The following is a 23,194-nucleotide window of genomic DNA, read 5'->3' as shown; positions in this document are numbered from 1 at the left end:
GAAGATGGTAAGAAATCATGAACAGAATCTACAAGAATTATGGGATATCATGAAAAGGCCAAATTTAAGAATTATTGGGATTGAGGAAGGCTTAGAGAAATAAACCAAAGGAATGAACAATCTATTCAATGAAATAATATCAGAAAATTTCCCAAATCTGAAGAATGAAATGGAAAACCAAGTACAAGAGGCTTATAGAACTCCAAATATACAAAATTACAACAGACCCACACCAAGGCACATTATTATGAAAATACCTAACATACAAAATAAAGACAGAATTTTAAAGGCTGCGAGAGAAAAGAATCAAATTACATTCAGAGGGAAACCAATAAGAATATCAGCAGATTTTTCAATCCAGACACTAAAAGCTAGAAGGGCCTGGAACAACATTTACCAAGCCCTGAAAGAAAACAGATGCCAACCAAGAATCTTATACCCAGCAAAACTTACCTTCAAATTTGACGATGAAATAAGATCCTTCCATGATAAACAAAAGCTAAAGGAATTTACAAAAAGAAAGCCAGCATTACAGAACATTCTCAGCAAAATATTCCATGAGAAAGAGATGAAAAACAATGTTGCAAATCAGCAACAGGAGGTGCTAGCCTAAAGGAATAGCCAAATAAAGGAGAAACAAAATCATGTCAAAAAACAAATATGAGTCAAATGACTGGGAATACAAATCATATCACAATAATAACCCTGAATGTTAATGGCCTGAACTCATCAATCAAAAGACATAGACTGGCAGATTGGATTAAAAAGAAAAATTCAACAATATGCTGCAAGAGACTCATCTCAAAGAAAGAGATACCCATAGACTAAAGGTGAAAGGATAGGGAAAAACATACCATGCACACGGACACAGCAAAAAAGCTGGAGTATCCATCCTCATTTCAGATAATGTGGACTTCAAGCCAACACTAGTCAAAAGGGATAAAGAAGGACATTACATGCTGCTTAAGGGAAGCATAAATCAGCAAGACATAACAATCATAAATATCTATGCCCCGAACATTGGCTCATCCACGTACGTCAAACAAATCCTTCTCAATTCCAGAAATCAAATAGACCACAACACAATAATACTAGGCGATTTTAACACACCTCTCTCACCACTGGATAGATCTTCCAAACAAAATTTGAATAAAGAAACCATAGATCTCAATAACACAATCAACAATTTAGACTTAACCGACATATATAGAATATACCATCCAATAAAGAACGAATACACTTTCTTCTCAGCAGCACATGGATCCTTCTCTAAAATAGACCATATTTTATGCCACAAAGCTACTGTTAGCAAATACAAGAAGATAGAGATACTACCTTGTACTCTATCAGACCATAATGGATTGAAATTAGAAATAAATGACAGAATAAGAAAGAGAAACTTCTCCAATACCTGGAGATTAAATAATACACTATTATATGATGAATGGATAACAGAAGACATCAGGAGGGAAATAAAAAAATTCTCAGAAGTAAACGAGAACAAAGACTCATCATATCAAAATCTCTGGGACACTATGAAAGCAGTACTTAGAGGAAGATTTATTTCATGGGGCACATTCAAAAAAAGAAGTAGAAATCAACAAATAAACGACTTAACACTACAGTTCAAAGCCTAGAAAAAGAAGAGCAGACCAATACCAAAAGTAGTAGAAGACAGGAAATAGTTAAAATCAGAACCGAAATCAACGAAATTGAAACTAAAGAAACAATTGGAAAAATTAACAAAATAAATGGTTGGTTCTTTGAAAAAATAAGCAAAATTGATAAAGCCTTAGCCACACTAACAAAGAGAAAGAGGGAGAAAACTCAAATTACTAAAATTTGGAATGAACAAGGAAACATCACAACAGACACGAGTGAAATACAAAACATAATTAGAAGCTATTTTGAAAATCTATACTTCAACAAAACAGAAAACCTCAAAGACATCAACAAATTTCTAGAGACATATGAATTACCTAAACTGAACGAGGAGGACATACACAACTTAAATAAATCAATTTCAAGCAATGAAATAGAAGAGGTCATCAAAAGCCTACCAACAAAGAAAAGTCCAGGACCAGATGGGTTCTCAGCCGAGTTCTACAAAACCTTTAAAGAAGAGCTCATTCCAATACTCCTCAAACTATTCCATGAAATAGAAGAGGAGGGAACCCTCCCAAACTCGTTCTATGAAGCCAATATCACCCTGATACCTAAACCAGACAGAAGCACATCGAGGAAAGAAAATTTCAGACCAAGATCCTTAATGAACATCGATGCAAAAATTCTCAACAAAATTTTAGCAAATCACATACAAATATATATTAAAAAGATAGTGCACCACGATCAAGTGGGTTTTATCCCAGGGATGCAAGGTTGGTTCAACATTCGGAAATCAATAAATGTCATTCACCATATCAACAGACTTAAAGTTAAGAATCACATGATTATTTCAATAGATGCAGAAAAAGCATTTGATAAAATACAGCATCCCTTCATGCTCAAAACACTAGAAAAAATTGGGGTAGTGGGAACATTCCCTAACATTGTAAAGGCCATCTATGCTAAGCCCATGGCCAATATCATTCTAAATGGTGAAAAACTGAAAGCGTTCCCCCTAAAAACTGGAACAAGGCAGGGATGCCCTCTTTCACCACTTCTTTTCAACATCATCCTTGAGACTCTAGTCAGAGCAATTAGACAGTCCAAAGAAATTAAAGGGATACGAATTGGAAAAGAAGAACTCAAACTATCCCTGTTCGCTGATGACATGATTATATATTTAGAGGAACCAGGAAATTCCACCAGAAAACTTTTAGAACTCATAAGTGAATTCAGTAAAGTAGCAGGTTACAAGATCAATGCACATAAATCCAATGCATTTTTATACATAAGTGATGAATCTTCAGAAAGAGAAATTAGGAAAACTACCCCATTCACAATAGCATTGAAAAAAATAAAATACTTGGGAATCAATCTCACAAAAGAGGTGAAAGACCTCTACAATGAGAACTACAGAACACTAAAGAAAGAAATTAAAGAACACCTTAGAAGATGGAAAGATCTCCCATGTTCCTGGATAAGCAGAATTAATATTGTCAAAATGGCCATACTACCTAAAGTACTATACAGATTCAATGCAATTCCAATTAAAATCCCAATGATGTACCTTGCAGAAATAGAGCAAGCAATTATGAAATTCATCTGGAAGAATTAAAAACCTAGAATAGCTAAAGCAATCCTCAGTAGCAAGAGCGAAGCAGGGGGTATCGCAATACCAGATCCTCAACTCTACTACAAAGCAATAGTAACAAAAACGGCATGGTATTGGTACCAAAATAGACAGGTAGATCAATGGTACAGAATAGAGGACATGGACACAAACCCAAATAAATACAATTTTCTCATGCTAGACAAAGGGTCCAAAAATATGCAATGGAGAAAAGATAGCCTCTTGAACAAATGGTGCTGGGAAAACTGGAAAACCATATGCAACAGAATGAAATTAAACCCCTATCTCTCACCCTACACAAAACTCAACTCAAAATGGATCAAGGACCTCGGAATCAGACCAGAGACCCTGCATCTTATAGAAGAAAAAGTAGGTCCAAACCTTCAACTTGTTGGCTTAGGATCAGACTTCCTTAACAGGACTCCCATAGCACAAGAAATAAAAGCAAGAATTAATAACTGGGATAGATTCAAACTAAAAAACTTTCTCTCAGCGAAGGAAACTATCAGCAATGTGAAGAGAGAGCCTACAGAGTGGGAGAATATCTTTGCCACTCATACTTCAGATAGAGCGCTAATTTCCAGAATGTATAAAGAACTCAAAAAACTCTACACCAAGAATACAAATAATCCAATCAACACATGGGCTAAGGAAATGGACACTTCACAAAAGAAGATGTACAAGCAATCAACAGATATATGAAAAAATGTTCAACATCTCTAGTAATAAGGGAAATGCAAATCAAAACTACCCTAAGATTTCATCTCACCCCAATTAGAATGGCGATTATCAAGAACACAAGCAACAATAGGTGTTGGCGAAGATGTGGTGAAAAAGGAACACTCATACATTGCTGGTGGGGTTGCAAATTAGTGCAGCCACTCTGGAAAGCAGTATGGAGATTCCTCAGAAAGCTTGGAATGGAACCACCATTTGACCCAGCTATCCCACTCCTTGGCCTATACCCAAAGGACTTACAATCAGCATACTACAGAGATACAGCCACATCAATGTTCATTGCTGCTCAATTCACCATAGCCAGATTGTGGAACCAACCTAGATGCCCTTCAGTTGATGAATGGATAAAGAAACTGTGGCATATATATACAATGGAATATTACTCCGCAACGAAGAATGATAAAATTATGTCATTTGCAGGCAAATGGATGAAATTGGAGAATATCATGCTAAGTGAGATAAGCCAATCTCAAAAAAATTAAGGACGAATGATCTTGCTGATAAGTGGATGAGGACATATAATGGGGGGTGGGAGGGGTTAGCATTAGGATTAGGGTTAGGTTTAGGGTTAGGGATAAGGAGTGTGGTAAGAATGAAGGAAAGAAGGACTGTATAGAGGGAAAAGAGGGGTGGGAGGGGTGGGAGGGAAGGGAAAAAAATAACGAATCAAACATCATTGCCCTATGTAAACGTATGATTACACAAATGGTATGCCTTGACTCCATGTACAAATAGAGAAACAACATGTATCCCATTTGTATACAGTAATAATAAAAAAAAAGATTAAAATTTGAGTAGGCACTTGTGCCTAGAGGCCACTGTATTGGGCAATACAGTGAATTGACACTGAATAAAAGCATTATGACCTTTTTGCTTTTTAATTAGTTTTTCCCAATATGTCAAGGTCTAAAACCTTTGACTTGATTTCTGTACTATGTGTTGGCACTGTGCTCAGTACAGACTATGTACTGATAAACAAGACACAATCAGTGTCCTAAACAAATTATAGTCGAGTGTTTTCTCTCAATACCAAGCTGTTTCTTAGAAAGTGGAGTAGACTTTAATGAATGAAGTAATGCCCTTCTTATTTAAAAATTATTGAGGTGAATGGCAGACTACGATGTGATAAAAATTTACTTCATTTGCTGTTTGAAGCTTGATTAAGAGAGCAATGTGTATTTTTTTACATGGATAATTTATACATTTTTAAAACATTACCTTGGTAAAGTACATGTAGAGTTTTGTCATTTCAGACTTTGCACTAGGTTTGTATCCTCCAGTATTATGAAATTTTGGAAAAACTGGTAACTTAAACCATTTGAATCCTGGCTCTGCTACTTTCTAGCTTTTGTACATTGAGCAAATCACCCACACTTTCCAGACCTCAGTGTATTTATCTCTAAATGGGACTATTAACATCCTTTTTTGTGGTTTCCTTGAAAGGCTTAAGTGAGACATTATAATTGAATAAATTAAAATAATAACATAGCTGATATTTACTACTCCCAACTAAGCACCAGGCACAGTGTTAGGCACTTTGTACACATCAATTCATTTAACCTTTCTAACAACATTATGGAGGTACCATTTGTATTCCTGCTTTAAAGATGAGGAAACTAAGGCACAACCAGATGCATGTTCTCCAGCACAGGCTGCACACTGTTTTATTTTGTGTGTGTGATTCTATCATTATTATTATTCTTACTGATGGTGTCCTGTAGTTAAGGACCCCTCCACGTAGAGATAGTCAGTTGAACATTGAATAAGGTAACGATGTTAATTTATTTTTTGTAGACTGGTTAGATATTGTTCATTTGTTAGTTTCTTTTCTGAAACTCCACTTACTATTATTTCTCCTCCTTTTACAAACTGGAGTCTGGGTTGGAAAAACAGCATATCGGAGAGGTAGATGATGTCACACATGATGTCCGTAATAAGCCAGTAGAGTGTGTTGTCTGGTGTTTGATATGGAAAGACTAGGCGCAGTGGGATAAACCAGCAGTTCCAGTTAAAAGCAATGGTGATAAGTAAGAGCCACAGAAGATAGAGTCGATCTAGAAAAACAATTGGAGTCATCCAAATGTCATGGAACAAAGATTATAAAAGAATTCTCTTGCTTAGTTTGATCAAATGGAGGCACTAGCTTTTGGAGATAAGCAATTTGCAGTAAGTCCTCTATTATACATTCAGCACAATTATGCTGCTGGAGCGGGAAGTATTGTACTGTAGGAGGGATGTAAACTGACCTTATTAACTCTCTCAGCAGCGGACAATCTCCTTCCTGTCTCCTGGCCACACTGAGTCTGTCCCAATGGGTAACCACACTATTTGGAGTCAGGAAAGTGGAAACCCAAGAAGTGAGAGAGATACTGCTCAGGCCTCCACTGTAGCTCAACAGGTCTCTGCTCCTCAGTGGCTGAGCTGCAGGACTGCGCAGGGCAAGGTTGCATCCTGCCAGAGGGCTTGGCTCTGGAGGAGCGCAGACAATCAACCCATTAAGGCAGTCTGCCTTGCTTCACATATTGTCTCCCTCTGCCCAGGGGAGGCTGCAGGAGGAAATTGTTTGATTAGAATAATTAACAGTGTGAAGTCCTGGAAGAAGATGGACGCTTTATAATGATTTTGTGTGTGTGTGTGTACATATTGCTGAGTGGTTTGGGACCTTCTTTTCAAAGGTAATTATGTATAAGACAGGTCCTCGACTGCCTTTTAAAAACAGACAGGAATCTTTTTTATTTCTCTCTACCATAGAGGGCCCCAAAATCCTTTACAGATTATGTAGCTTAGATTATACTTTCCAGATACATTGAGAACATGGCTAGGGAAAAGAGATGCTCCTGGACTTTGAGTCATAGAGGTTCTTGGTGATAGCTAGCCCTCCCAGTAGGTTGCCTTTGATGGTACCTGTGTGTGAATCTATACTTCCTGGACGTCTAATTCTCTTCAGGCTTTCTGAAAGAGGCACCTTCCAGAATTTCCAACTCGACATGACATGGTAATCCTCTTTTTTTAGCTTAGAATCACTTTCTTGTGTTGCTGCTACAGCTGTGGGCTTTGCTGTACAGGAGGAAAAAGAGGCAATATTTTAAATAGGTTAATGAAAGTTAGATTAATCCACAAAAAACTAGGTTTGATACATTCAGAACATTTGAAAATCTTCTCTCAATACAGACAGAGGAGGCAAAACTCTCATGTTTAAAATAGTGCCATTTCACTGTATGTATATCAAAACATCATGTTTCACAACTTAAATGTATAAAGTAAAAATGTATACATGTATTTTATGTATGCATATATTTATGTATGTATTTTATGTATACATATATTTTCACATATATGAAAATATTCAAGTAATGAAAACACTGGAATATGAGAAATACACAGCAAGTTTAAAACTCAGTAATAAAGTATCACAAAGGTATTACAAAACAAACGCACACCATCCCACAGGTTTAGTTTGGTGCTAAAGTATTTCTTTCACACATATCCTTCAAATCATGGACAATTAAAGCTCAAAGTAGTCTTTTCAGTAGGTCTTTGTCATACTATAATGACTGATTTATTTAAGCCTCACCTCTTTAAAAATGATCATATAATACATAGGTCCTTCTGAAAACTCAATTTTCCTTATATAGAACTAAAAAGGAAGTCTTCAATCCTATCCCATGTAATTAACAATTTGATTTGTATTTATCTGTTATTAAACAAACTTTCTGAAATCTCTTAGATACATATGTGTGTGTGTGTGTGTGTGTGTGTGTGTACATTCTCACACCCACACACATGTATGTATCACTCTCAAAATAAACTATTTGTACCTAAATCATTGTCTTGGGATCTGTTTTGGGGGATCCAAACTGCATTATTTGCAAAGCATATATCCCCTCATGACTTCCTTCTCCCTGGTACTTCAAGGGAACATTGTTTACCAGTTTGTGGACTGGCTTCAGGCGAGGATAGTTCTCCATCTATCAGCTTTCTCTTGTACACGGCTGTTCTTTGACGCATCCTTTGCACCAGGTTGTGTAGCTGGGCATCAACGTATTCATTTATAATAGGGGCTTCAGGTGATTTGCTCTTTGGACTAAATGAAGAAAAAAAGTGGAGTTAGAGATGGGCCCAGGAGAAGACACCCACAAGGGAGAGATTAAGTATTTTCACCTTCTTATATAATCAAGATTATTAACTTCCTCCTTTTGCAATTGAATAAAACAATTCAAATATTAACATTTAATGGAAATAGTTTTGGGTAGAATACAGATTTGTTACTAAAAAATTAAAATCCACAAACAGCAAATGATAATTTTTGACAATATCAGATCTAAATGACTGTGATTCTGTCATTGAATTCTATTACTAGAAGTAAAGATGTAGCCAACATGGTTGTCAGAAATCTAAGATGGCCCCCAGATTTCCTGCTGCTTGGTGTCTATATCCCGCATCATCTTGGGTACAAAAAACATGGTGGGATTTGCTCTTCTGATTAGTTTGTATGTATGGTATAGTTCCCTTCAATATAATGAGATGATACAGGTGGGCCTGATCTAATCACATGAACCCTTTACAAACAGGTTCTTCAGCTGGTGACAGAGCAGGAAGTCACAACGTAACTTGAAGCACAAGATGATTGTTAATTGAGAGAAAACCTGCATTACTGACTTTAAAGAAGACACCATAGGTTAAGAATTACATGAGGACTCTAACAGGCTGAGTGATCCTTGGCTAGCTGGTAAATAGAAAGCAGGGACCTCAGTCCAACAACCACAAGGAACTACTTTTTGCCAATAACTTGATTGTATTTGAAAGTAGAGCTTCTCCAAATCCTCCAAATGAGAGATTTGCCTGAACTGGCACCTTGATTTCAGTCTTGTGAAATTTTAACTAAAGAACCCAGCCAAGACCATCCAGACTTCTGCTCTATGGAACTGTGACCTAATGAATAGGTGTTAAACCACCGAGTTTGTGACAATTTGTTACACAGCAATAGAATATTAAAATAGCTGGTGTGTTCTAATAAAATTCCTTTCCAAGAAAACACAGAGACAGACTAATAGAGTATTGGGCATAATAAACTAGTAAAGATCTGAATTTCCTTTCACCTTTCCTCCAGAGCTCTCACTCTCTCTCTTTCTTCCAATGTCCAACACTGGGTCCAGGTACATGGGTCCATGACAGCTGTATCCATCCTTGTCTCCTCACATTCATACATTTTATTCCCTTCTCACTTCCAAACTGGAATACATGGAGTTTCACATTGGAACTGGGTAACTTGCAGATTTTACTTAAGAGAATACTACTAGTATAAACCCTTGTTCATGAACTTCTTCCTATTCTCTACCTGGTCCATGAATGTATTACATCTATAACTGTTTACAGAGTCTCAGACTACTGGTGTTTTTCTTTCTTCTTTTTTATTCTCCTGATTTATGCCTGTTACAAGGGTCAAGTGTCCTGTCTCAATACCAAGAGTCTTCACATAGATAAGACATTTATAAATCTGTTTAAGAATGGTGGAGACTGAATTGCAGTGGAAGAAAATTAGATGTCTTAAAAAAATACAGAAATAGATGGATCCTAGGTCTATAAAAGCAGAATAACTTTTTTTCTGATAAGAATTGGCATAGAAAAAATAGTTGGTATAGATTTCACCCATTGATTCCTTTTCCCCATCATTTAAAAAATTAAATATATTTCTGATACATAAAAACATAAAAATTGTAAATATTTATGGCGTATCATGTGATGTTTTAATGAATTTTGATTCTTTCTTAAAATCTAGTACGCTACCAAACAGTTATTGAGCAAATATAGATGAGTTAGAGACTGATCCTATGGATATTCATAGATGAATATAAATTAATGCCTAACAATAAGTAATAAGATGTTTTAGTCAGCTTTTCCACTACTATGACAAAAGATTTGACCAGAACAATTTTAGAGGAGGAAAAGTTTATTTGGGGGCTTATGGTTTCAGAGGTCTCAGTCCATAGACAGATGGTTCCATTCCTTGGGGCTGGAGGTGAGCAGAACATCATGGTGGGAGAGTGTGGTGGAGCAAAGTGACTCAAGACATCAGAACAAGAAGCATAAAGAGAGCTCCGCTTATCAAGGACAAAATATATATCCCAAGACAAACCTGGAAGGACCCACCTCCTCTAGTCACAACCTACTAGCCTAGGTTACAATCAGTTAATCCCTATCAGAGGATTAATCCACAAATTGAGTTAAGTCTCTCGTAACCCAATCACTTCACCTCTAAACCTTCTTGCATTGTCTCACCCATGAGCTTCTGGGGGATACCTTATATCCAAACCAGAACATAACTATGCTTGAACTGAAATTGGCTTGGGGTGTTAAGGAGAGGAAAATTTTAAGTCTTAAGGGATTAACAGACTTTTTTGACAGGGAAGTGAAGGACTGACCTTCTAAGCCAGGAGAGCAGTACAAAGATGTGAAAGAACATAATACTTTCAGCAAATATTTTGGTGTGTATGTGTGGAGGGGGTCAGGTTCAGACCATGACAAGAGTGATGGTGGTTGGGTCTGGAAATGCATAATGAGTACAGAAAAGTTTCACTGGCTTTATGCTTGAGAGTTTAGTCTTTCATGGGCTGGGGATATAGCTCAGTTGGTAGAGTACTTGCCTTGCATTCATAAGGTCCTGGTTCAATCTCCAGCATCACATACACGTAAAAGGAGTTTGGACTTCAAGTTGTAAAGAGGAATCAGTACAGACAATTATGCAAATGAGTAACAAGAGGCAGATAGATTCGTAATTTGGAGAAGTAGCAATAATAAGAGGATGGGTGGAAGAGGACCATCATGAAAGCATGCAGATGAGGAAGACAGTTACTCTAATAGGTTACATTATAACTGACTAGAGGAAAAGAGAGATTAAAGAAAACTTTTTAAGAACTCACATGATTTGGTGAGTTTTATGGAGTTTGGGGTAAGTCAAATAAAGAACCAGGAACGACTCCCAAGTTTTTATTATAAGAAACTAGGTTCTTGAAGATGACATGAATATAAATAGAAATTTGGAAGTCAGATGTTTATGTATATTGGTACATGGAAAAAAGTGAGTTCTTTTTGTTTGTGTAGGTCCAGTTCACAGTTGGACCTGTGTGATAAGTACTTATTTGTGTGACTAAGAAGGCATTCAGAAATATAGTTCTGGGGAAAAGAACTTGGTGGATATCAGTCCCTGTGGGATATCTGAAGCAACGTGTGGATTATGTCATCATACACTGTGAGGTTCTCAAGGTCAGAACTAAGTATTTTTTTTTTTTTTTTTTTTTTTTTTGTACTTCACAAGCCCTTGGACAAGGTAGATTTTAAATAATTGCTTGTTAAATAAACCTGCTACTCTAACCTTTTGCTTGACCTTATTTGATATTCTGCAATGCTTTAAAAAAATCTATAAAAAGCAAAGTTGAGGGTTAGTGGATCATTAACTATAAAGTCCTGTGTTCAAACTGTCAAATGTATGATTCATGCCCTAAGGCCTAAGGAGAATATTTCTTCATTTCCTGAATTATCTATAAGCCCTAATTGTCCATATACTTGTCCCTTAATCATACCAGTTTGTATTGTATAAATGTATCTCATGGTTAAAATGCCGAAAATAATATTAGAAACATGACAGCATTTCAGATACATGTCTATATTTCAGTTACTATACATTTTAATTTCTGTGTGACCTGGAACATTAATATGCCACTGTATTTCATCTTCTCTTTCTTTTTATTGGCTTCTTTCCTAGGTAATCATTGTTGTTCTTTTCCTCTAACTGCATACATACAAAAGCTATGCATGTATTTTTCTTCAGGTTATTTTGTGACTGAGCCGATAAAGATAAATAGAGATGAAGAAATGTATATTTCATGACATAAAGAACTAAATGTGGGTAGAAGAGGGAACCAATTGATTTGCTTTAATTTTTTCATTTCAACTGTATTTGATATTTTTAGTTCATGTTGTATAGTTTTTAAAAAATTATTCCTCATAACTACTTGGTGAAAGAATAGGTAGGCAGGAAAAATATTTTATGAATTTAGATGCACAAATTTTGGAAAAAAGATTGGAAAGAAAAGTTTTACATTTGGAAGGAAGGTCTTATTGAGTTATCTCTTATTGAGAAGTATGTATGATTTATGTACCTTTGTGGAAGAAAAATGAATTAGCTATTGTTAAAATAAATTTTTGTGACTTTAAAAATAAGGGCACATAAGAATCTCATTAAAATTAATGAAAAAAATAGGATTTTTTACAATTCAAGCAGTGGTATAGGCAGAAAAAACATCACGTAATTGATAATTGTCTCTCTTTGAATTCACAAAAGTTTTTACTTGGGCAAGAAACAGGTCTTCCTTTTTTGTAAAGTAGGAAAAAGGCATTGTGAAGGGAGAGATAGGAAAGAAAAACTCATGGTTTGTAGGTGTACTCACTAATATCAGTTTTAAGAAAGAGTAAACATTAAAGATAAAAATGTTGAGATTTAAAAAAACATTGTCTTTGTTTATTAGGACTTTTGGAAAGGTTTCATGTATATTCAGAAAAGACATGTTCTCTAGTTTAAGATGGCTATTTTAGCATAACATGGAAAGATTACTAGATTACTAAATTTTACTATTAAAATTTTTTTCTTTGCATTTTTTTTGTTTTGAATTGGTACATAATAATGACTTTATGTGGTACACTGTGAATTAGATACATGTATGCCATGTGTAATGATCAAATCAGGATAATTAACATTTTTATTTCTTTCAACATTTGCCATTTCTTTGTGTCCGGAAATTTTGAACTTCTCTCTTGTAATTCTTTACAAAAGATATCATAAACTGCTGTAAAGTATAGTCACTACTATGCTGTAAAATACTAGCACTTATCTCTGACACTATTTTGGTACCCATCATTCCACTTTCTCTATCCCTTTCTCACTTATTCTTCATATCCTCTAGTGACCACTAATCTACCTCTACTTCTATGAGATCGACTCTTTTGTCTTCCCACACTAGTGAGAACATGTGGGATTTGTCTTTCTGTGTCTGGCTTATTTCACTTAACATAATGCCCCACAGTTTCATCCATGTTGCCACGAATGACAGAATTTCATTTCTTCTTGTGGTGGAGCGATACCACATTATCTTTAAGATGACAATTTTTTTTATGTCTGTAAGACACGTACTTTTTTTACTTTGTCTAATTTATTCAGAACAGGTTGACTGCAATGTGCAGGAAGCGTCTTCATCTTCATACAGTGATTTAACATTTCATTTATGCATGATATTCATACTGAACTCAACAATTCCTTATTTTTTTAACTCCATTTTAAACACTGCTGTACTTAGCATCTAGTTTCTATCAATTAAAGCATCAGAGTAAACTTTTCAATTCAAATACACATATACATATGTACACAAATGCATGCATATACATACATAGAAATGCATGCATATACTTTTATTTATAGTACTGCACATATGAGAAATTAAAACATTTATCCGAATTAAGCTAAATGGATACAATAAATGTTCTCTAAATGGTCATACTGCCCAATAGAACAATGTGAGCTAATGAAGATGACAAATTTTGATGGGATGATATCATGGGTAGGTGGTGGTCAGGGATGAGTACACAGAGGTGTTAAACCCTAAAGGGTGAATGGTACTTGGATTGGATGAAAGGTAGGTATTCCAGGAGAAAGAAGCAAAGTGAGCAAAGGGGTGTTGGTTATAACTTCATGGAGTGCAATAAAGTCTCAAACATTTCAACAATCCCCAATCAATCACCTAGAATTTGCCTTTAAGTTCAGCTGAAACTGACAGGGAAGCACAGTTGAACTCCAAGCAGAAGAGAGGCATGATTAACTATGGTTTAGAAAAATAATTAGTAAAAGAAAGAAGATAGTTGTGATGAGAGGGAAATATGAATTGGAGAAGGGAGATAATCAATTTAAATTATGTGGGTTAATAGAAAAGTATAAAATTTCAAGTTCGGTCATTGTACTACATTGCATAATACCTGCCAAGATTCACATTCACCTGGAACCTCAGAATATTTAGAAATAAGTTATTTGCATATTTAATTATGGATGGTCCCTGACTTAACATCATTCAGTTTATGATGTTTTGACTTTATGATGGGGCAAAAGTGATAAGCACTCAGTAGTAACTGTACTTTGAACTTGGAGGTTTGATCTTTTTTTCTGGGCTAGTGGTACCCAGGATGACACTCTTGGGATGCTGGGCAGCAGCAGTGACCCGGTCAGTCATACCGCTGTGAGGGCAAGCAACCTGTGCTCTACAGTGTGCTCTGTTGCTGTGCTATGATGTTTGGTAAGTTGGATTGCATTTTTTGGGGAGCCATTGGGGATCAAAACCAGGGCCTCATACATGCAAGGCAGACACTCTACCACTGAGCTACATCCCCAGCCCTTGAAAGCATTTTTGACCTTATGATATTTTAGCCATGGGCTTACTAGGATGTAACCTTATATAAGTTGAAGAGTATTTGTATTTAAGTTGAATTTATATTGGAGCAGGGTAAACCCTTAGCCTCATGACTAGAGTCCTTATAAGAAGGCCACATGGCTGGGTACAGTGGTGCACACACTTGTAATCCCAGTTACTCGGGAGGCTGAAACAGGAGGATCACAAGTTTGAGACCAGCCTCAGCAACTTTGCCAGACACTCAGCAACTCAGTGAGACCCTGTCTCAAAAGAAATAATAAAGATGTCTGGGAATGAAGACATGGAGAAGGCCCATAGTAAGAACACCATGTGACAACAGCAGGCAGAACCTGGAGTGAGGTATTGATAAGACAAGAAACACCACTGATTGCTGGGCAATCACTGGAAGTTAGAAGAGAGGCGTGGAACAGAGTCATCCCCAGTGATTTCTGAAGGGTCAGTCTTGCTGACACCTTGATTTTGGGCCTCTAACCTCCAGAACTGTGAGAGTAAATTTCTGTATTGTAAGTCATTCAGTTTGTGGTAATTTGTTATGGCAACCCTAGGAAACGAATTTGAGGTAGCAACATGGACAATTGTGATACCACATGGGCAACTCAGATGGCATTATAAGGGACATTTAAATACATTTGTAAAATTTAATGTGTGTTAAACTTGAGGTGTGATTAAAAAATTAAAATCTCTTTACATTCAGTACAGCAGGCAGTTGAGAAGTTGGGGCTCAAGACTGGAAGGGAGGAAGGAGCTAGAGATGTTGAGCCAGGATTCATTCACCTGTCTAGAGGAGATGGTGGATATTATTCTGTGGGGGAGATTACTGGTAAGAGACTGCATAGAACAAGAAAAGATTGGGAGTTCGCAACCCTGGAATTTGCTGACATTTAAGGAGTAGCATTAAAAAAAGGAACTGAGAAGTAGCAATTAGGCAGATCTAAGAGAGAAAAATGTCACAAAAATCAAGAACAGTAACAGTTTGAAAAAGGAGGTCAGTGGTGTCTCATGCCGCACACAAAGTGAGTAGGGTGAAGGCTAGAGGAGAGCTTTAATTTTAGAAAGCAAGATTACATGGGTGCTCTTTAAGAAAATTGGTTAAGAAAATGCACAATGCCATTGGATTTTGTCATTTTTCTCCCCATCCTTATGTATTTTGTAAAAAAGTTACATAGAATCTGCCTTTGTTCCCTATATATTATTTGGATTTATATTCATTATTTTCTGAACTTATTTAAAAGTAGTATTTATTTCCTCTAATAAAGTCTTTTTTGAAAAAATATTTTTTTAATTGTAGATGGACATAATACCTTTATTTTATTTATTTTTATATGGTGCTGAGGATTGAACCCAGTGCCTCACATGTTAGGCAAGTACTCTATCACTAAGCTACAATCCCAGCACTTCTAATAAAGTCGAATCAATTTTGGCTTTAGCAAACTTTACTAGATTTCCTTTAATTCTTAATTAGGAGTCAGTTCCTTTTTAACCAACTTTAATTTTTCAAAAATTCCTGTTAAAGTCCCTTTAAACCTGCCATTTCTATCTCATTGAATCGCATAGGAATTAGGCAGAAAATATATTCTAATTTGGGAAATATGGGGGAGAGGTCTTTTTTTCCTTTGTTCTCTTTGGGCAATAACTACTGATAAATTCAGATAGTTGTTTTCAAAAGTTACATTTGAAGTAAAGTAACTGGGGCTGGGTGTGGTGTTGCATGCCTGTAATCCCAGCGGTTCAGCAGGTGAAGGCAGGAGGATCGCAAGTTCAAAGCCAACCTTGGTAACTTAGTGAGGCCTTAAGTAATTCAGTGAGACCCTGTCTCTAAATAAAATATAAAAAAAGGCTGGACAGAGCAAGTAGACAGGAGAAAGAAATTAAAGGTGTATGAATAGGAAAAGAAGAACTCAAACTATCACTATTTGCAGGTGACCTGATTCTATATTTAGAAGATCCAAAAAATTCCACCAGAAAACATCTAGAACTAATCAATGAATTTGGCAAAGTAGCAGGACATAAAATTATGAATCTATTGAAAAAGAAACTAGGAAAACAACCTCATTTACAATAGTCTCAAAAAAAAAAAAACCTCAGGAATCAATCTAACAAAAGAGGTGAGACTTTTACAATGAAAACTAAAGAACACTAAAGGAGGAAATTGAAGACCTTAGAAGATGGAAAGACCTCCCATGCTTCTGGATAGGTACAATTAATATTGTCAAAATGGCCATACTGTCAAAAACATTATACAGATGTAATGTGATTCCTATTAAAATTTCAATGACATTCTTCATAGAACTAGAAAAAGCAATCACAAAATTCATTTGGAAAAACGAGAGACCCAGAATAGCCAAAGCAATCCTTAAGAAGAAGAATGAGGCTGGAGATATTATAATATGAGAACTTAAACTATACTACAGAGCCATAATAACAAAAGCAGCATGGTATTGCCACCAAAACAGATTTGTCTACCAATGGTACAGAATAGAAGACACAAAGACAAACCCACTTAAGTATAGTTATCTCATACTAGATAAAGGTGCCAAAAACATCCACTGGAGAAAAGATAGCTTATTCAACAAATGGTGCTGGGAAAATTGGAAATCTACATGTTACAAAATGAAATTAAATCTCTATCTCTCACCCTGCACCAAACTCAACTCAATGTGGATTAAAGATTTAGGCACTAGAAAAGAGAACCCCATGCTTAATAGACAAAAAAGTGGGCCCAAATATTCACCATATTGGCCTAGAATCTGACTTCCTTAATAAGACTCCTGCAGCACAAGAAGTAAAATCAAGAATCAATAAATGGGATGAATTCAAACTATAAAGCTTCTTCTCAGCAAAAGAAACAATCCATAATGTGAAGAGAGACCCTAGAGAATGGGAGAAGATCTTTACCACCTCCATTTCAGATAGAGCATTAATCTCCAGGATATATAAAGAACGCAAAAAACAAATACCAAAAAACCAAATAACCCAGTCAAGAAATGAACTAAAGAACTGAACAGACACTTCGCAGAAAAAGAAATACAATTGATCGACAAATATATGAAAAAATGTTCAACATCTTTAGCAATTAGAGAAATGCAAATCAAAACTACCCTAAGATTCCATCTCACTCTAATCAGAATGGCACTTATCAAGAATACAAGTAACAATAAATGTTGGTGAGGATGTGGGGAATAAGGCTCACTCATACATTTTTGGTGGGTCTACAAATTGGTGCAACCACTCTGGAAAGCAGTATGGAGATTCCTTAAAAAAACTTGGAATGGAACCACCATTTGATCAAGTTATTCCACTCCTTGTCTTATACTCAAAGGACTTAAAATCAGTATACTAGAGTGACACAGCCACATCTATACTTGTAGCAGCTCAACTCACAATAGCTAAATTATGGAACCAACCTAGGTGTCCTTCAGTCGATGAATGGATAAAGAAATTATCCATATTAGAATATTACTTAGCCTTAAAGATGAATGAAATCATGGTATTTGCTGGTAAATGGATGGAGTTGGAGAAATAAACTAATCTCAAAGAACCAAAGGCCAAATGTTTTCTCTGATACACAGATGCTAATTCACAATAAGGGGGTGGCTAGGGTAGAATAGAGTTACTTTAGATTAGGTAGAGGGGAGTGAGAAGGAGGGGGTATGGGGATAGGAAGGATACTAGAATGAATTAGACATTATTACCCAAGTACAGATATGGTTACATGACTGGTGTGATTCTATATCATGTACTACTGGAAGAATGAGAAATTATACCCCATTTATGTATGATGTGTCAAAGTGCATTCTCTTGTCATGTGTAACTAATTGGAAAAGAAAAAAAAGGGCTGGGAATGTGACTCAGTGGTTAAGTACCCCTGGATTCAATCCCCGATAACCTGGTTTGAATAGGTAAATATTTTGGGAGAATATATTTCTGAATGAAAATAATTGAAATTAGCACAAAATTCTCATTTTTTACCCAAGTATCTGGCAGTCTACCATAAATACTTTAAATTTTTAGTAAATTTTGATGAGTATAAATACAACTCAACCAATTTCTTCTCATATTCACCCCTAAATCCTATGAAGATTTTGAGTTGTTTATCACATTTCACTTATGCATATGGTATTGTTTGTACACATTAACTTGTACATATGCTAATGTACATATGGATATTATGATGTACAATTTCTTAACCTCAAAAATTCTTGATCTGTCTGCAAAATGCTACAATGCATTTATGACTCCAGAGCTTATTTCCTCACACCCTGTCAGCTGTCTACTTTCCAGAGATTTTCTTCTATTAATATGTAAATACTGGAGATTATTTTTATGATGTTTATTTCTATTGTTAATGAATCACATTCGAATGGCCCATAAATGTGGTTGTACCTAATCCTATTAAAATTTAGGTAGCCATTTTAAGACTAAATTAACCAAAAATGTTATAATAATATTGCCACATAGATTGTTCACTTGGATCCCTAAAACCCATATAGATGAACACATAGATGCATGTATCTGTCTGTACACACCAACACACATAAGGAACAGTGACATTTTCCAAATTTTAAACCAATCAAAAAAAGAATGAATAAACATCAATATAAACATTATATAGTCATAATGCTAATAAATTTCATTTCAATAAAATTCATTAAAAATTTCTTAATAGTTTCAGGAATTTTTTTAGTAGTTAAGCATCAAGTAGAATATCATGTTTTCCATTGTGTATGTGTGTGTGTGTGTGTGTGTGTGTGTGTGTGTGTCTAGTAGCAACCTGCAAAAGTGAAAGTAAATATTCATAAATGTTCCTGAAAATTTGTCTTGGGGAAGTTTTGAGATACACTTTGAGCATCTCATACATTTATTCAACAGTTATTCATTGTATACTTACTCTGAATCAGGAAAGATAATATGTTCTATATTCACTTTGAAGGTTCTTTAGTTAATTCCTTTCAATTTAATTACAGCCTAACATCTGTTCTTATTCATTCATTTATACTAAATAAATTGATGTTTTCTTTATTTAAAAACTGTTCTGTTAGGATATGCTCTGTTAGGTAAAAAAATCCATGACCCTCCCCAAATTCATGTGTTGAAGCCCTTGCCCCACCATGACTGTGTTGGAGACAGAGTTTTTAAGAGGGTTAAATAAAGTTATAAGGGTGGGTCCCTTATAAGGGCTGCCAGAGGATTCTTTCTCTTTGCACACACACAGAAGAAAGACCATGTGGAACTATAGCAAAAAGGTGTTCATTTATACGTCAGGGAGAGGCTTCACCAGAAACTAACCCTAGTAACCCTTGATCTCAAACTTCTTGTTTCCGAATTGTGAAAAAATAAATTTCTTCTGTTTAAGCCACTCAGTCTGTAGTATATTATTATGGTAGCACTAGTGGACTGATATGGAACACATATAAAAGGGGGGTTTATTTCAAGAAGTGGATGGATAATGAGATAAATAGGGTAAATGCCATAAAACCCTAGAAATGATAGAAAAGATATGTTATAAAAATCTACAATGCTGGAAAACAAGATATTATTAGTACTAAACCAGGAAATCTGAGAAGATTTAAAAAGACAGAGAGTGCATAGGTTGATATTAACTCATTCAATGCTTACAAATTGTGCAGTGCTCAGAACAGTGTGGTTTTGGTCATCAATGAAGAAAATCATTATTCACAACACTCCCAAGAGATGTTTGTCACAAAGTACGAAGTTTCTGGGAGTGTTCTACCATTAGAGGAGTGAAGACCAGGGGCCAGAAGAAGCCATGATCAACCACATTCAGAGTTGTGAAGTCATTTTCTCCAACTCCAAACTTGCATCAAGTGGATGGGAGTAAAAATCACTGACTCCAGGCAGTGAAAGAGAATCTATATTTGAGAGTCAGTGACAGCCCATGGAGATGGCAAAAATCAGAAGGAATGGGGAACTCTGTGTCAAGACAATGAATTAGTGTTATACTCTTCTTGGCAATGTTTAATCCCACAATCATAGGACGAATACAGTAAACAGAACAGCATTTATAGAAATGGTATACTGAGTAGTGGGTTGGGGTAGGGAGGTAGAGTGACAGGTAGTTTGGCAGGAATTATCTTCCTTGGGTAGAGGTGATAAATGGGTGCCATGATGTGTAGGGCATTAGAAACAAAATAAAACAAAAACCTAAAAATGACTAAGTTAGTCTGATTTTTTATTATCCCTACTTATCAATAGTTCCAAATAACGTTAATGATAAAATCTTCCATTCCCTTTTGGTATGCTACTGATCTACACAAATTACGTGGAATTTCAAGTACAAAGCTGATCATGCAGCCAAAAATTGCCAAAAACAATACTATGAAGATGGCTAAAGAAAACAAAGAGAAAAACTAATATCCGAGGAAACAGACTTAACAAAATAAAAAATAATTTCAAAAAGAATTCTATCTTCTTAGACATAACAGCAAATAGTTATTTTATGTTAATTGGTATGGATTATTGTGAAAGGGAATCAACTGTGAATTGAAGATAAAAAATTTGATTATCTAAAAGCTAAAACAAAATAAAAATAAAAACAAAACAAGATGTGAAATTAGGCAAATTTCAGAATGGACATGGCCGGAGAGAAAATTAGTAAGCTGAAGAATTCTCCCAGAAAGAAGTACAAAAAGGACAACAGGTGTAAAAAAGACAAGAAATGGTAAGAAAGGCATGGAGGATAGATCTAGACATTTCAACACCAGTATAATTTCTCAAAGGAGAGATTACAGAAACCAGAGCAGGTAAAATATTCAAAAACACCATAGAGAAATTTTATTCAGAGCTGAACAAAAGGGCAAGTTTTCAGATTCACAAAGTTAAGTGAGATGACTAAGAGAGCACTCTAATTTAGCCTACTGTTGTAAATCTGAGAACTCTAATATTAAATAGAAAAAATCTCAAAAACATTCAGAGGTGAAAACACAGAAACAATTCCACAAATAAATAAACATTAGCTCTACATCAGATTTCTTATTGCCAACACTGGACACTAATGAAATAGCATCTTAAAATATCTAGAGAAAAATGATTTTTCCTTGAACTTCATGCTGCCAACACACTGTCTAAGATCATCTCTGCTTTGCTCAGGGAGACTTTAATTTTCAAGCACAGTTCTCCCTTGCTTAGCAAGCAGCAAATTTAAATTTTGTGTCAGTTATTGAGTGATAGCTTATTTCTTTGACACTAGGAATAAAATGAAGAGATAAAATGCTTAAAAAGAGGAAGAAACTGATGAAGAAATTGGGGTTTTTGTTACTATAGAATGAGGAGCTGTGGAGAAACGTTTATTGGGAAACTCATCCTGAGGAAGAGGAATATGTTATATAGCAGGTGAGGCTGCTGGTCTCCTTACCAACCTATTCATCTTGAGTGGGAAAATCCATATCCAGATGGACTTACTACATGAAAGAGGAAAAAAATCTGGAAAAAGTTGAGGCCAATTTTTTGCCATTAAAGCACAGTAATTCCAACCCCTACTAAAACATGGTGGATTTTGACCCAGCTTCTCCCACTGTGAGTAAATTGGATTGAGATATGGAACAGCAAGATGTGGTTCCAATAGGGAGTAGTATAAATATTTCGACTCCTTAAAGCAAATGTCAATTACCCCGAGGCAGATTTGTCTTTGCCTTGGCAGCGGTATGTGTGGCTGAGGTCTGGAGATGGAGCAGGAGTTCAAGATTCAGAGATTGGCTTAATTCTTAGGGATATGTGTGTGGAGAGTCCTGTGGGGAATGGTTTCCCTTCAGACCAATTCAATAATCTAAATGCAAATGAAGGCAATTTGTAGAAAGAAGGAAAACAAGACTGCCTGAATCAAGGAAGCAAAATCACATATAATCCTTAGATAAACCAGAAATAGCGCAGAAGGAAATTAGGCTAGAGAAGAGAGAAATGGAAATGTTGATAATCAGGCATACAGAAAAGGTCAGGAGTCAGCATGTTGGGGTCTAGGATGCAGGACAGAAGTCTAAATTTTGATGGGCTATGTGTGGCTGTGACCAGCTTATGGAGCCCTGGAGTACCAGCCTCCCATGACCAACTAGAAATTAGGAGGTTCAATGATTGACTGAGAAAAGTTCTCAGATAGGTTATTTTTTAAGAGATGGGGTAGCAAATGATCATCAGAGATATACTTTCTCTCATGGAAAATATTTACACAGTTTCTTTCCTCTGAAAACAGACAACATTTATGTTCTAGGTAAAGAATTAACAACACCTAATAAAAAATAATGGAGAATGAACTTCTAGTTTGATATTAAACTACAGAAGAGACTAGTGCATACATTTAAAGGATACTCTAAGTACAAAATTAATGCCTGCTTCTTTTACTTCTTTCGAATAAAAGATCCAGGAAGAGACAATGAGTTGCTCTGAAGCACAAGAACCAAACTACACATATTGAAAAAGGTGGCTGGGCATGTGAGGAAAATTTAAATAGTTTTTGACTTTCAAATCACTAAGCGAAAGGACAAAGTGTCTAACTTCTATTATAGAAGTAGATTAATAAAGAGCAAGATGAAATTAAGTAAGTTGCTGATAACTGCTGAAACTCAGTGAGAAAGCTGTACTGGTAGTCAGCTCTATATTGAAACTTCCCTTAAGATATAAGCAGCTGGTAATAACTTTCCTTCCTTTTTTAGTAATTACATTTCCATAAAGAAGTTTGTACTGACTGGGTCACTGCCATAGTCGTGATTGCCCTCAGTTATCTGCTGCTGAGGACAGA

General features: G+C 35.7%; 1 protein-coding gene across 1 annotated transcript in view; it reads right to left on the bottom strand.

Moving 5' to 3' along the window:
* Cngb3 (cyclic nucleotide gated channel subunit beta 3) overlaps nt 1-23,194 on the bottom strand; it is a 147,626-nt gene that overhangs the window by 79,462 nt on the left and 44,970 nt on the right. The window contains exons 4-6 of the mRNA XM_047530139.1: nt 7,903-8,057; nt 6,878-7,030; nt 5,819-6,027 (exon numbers count right to left, since the gene is read on the bottom strand). Coding sequence (XP_047386095.1) covers nt 5,819-6,027; nt 6,878-7,030; nt 7,903-8,057 — 517 coding nt within the window. The remainder of the gene's footprint in view (nt 1-5,818; nt 6,028-6,877; nt 7,031-7,902; nt 8,058-23,194) is intronic.

This window comes from Sciurus carolinensis, chromosome 1, assembly GCF_902686445.1.
Source record: "Sciurus carolinensis chromosome 1, mSciCar1.2, whole genome shotgun sequence".
Lineage (NCBI taxonomy): Eukaryota > Metazoa > Chordata > Mammalia > Rodentia > Sciuridae > Sciurus > Sciurus carolinensis.
Note: the sequence above shows the minus strand (reverse complement) of the source record. Positions and strands in the feature narration are given on the sequence as shown.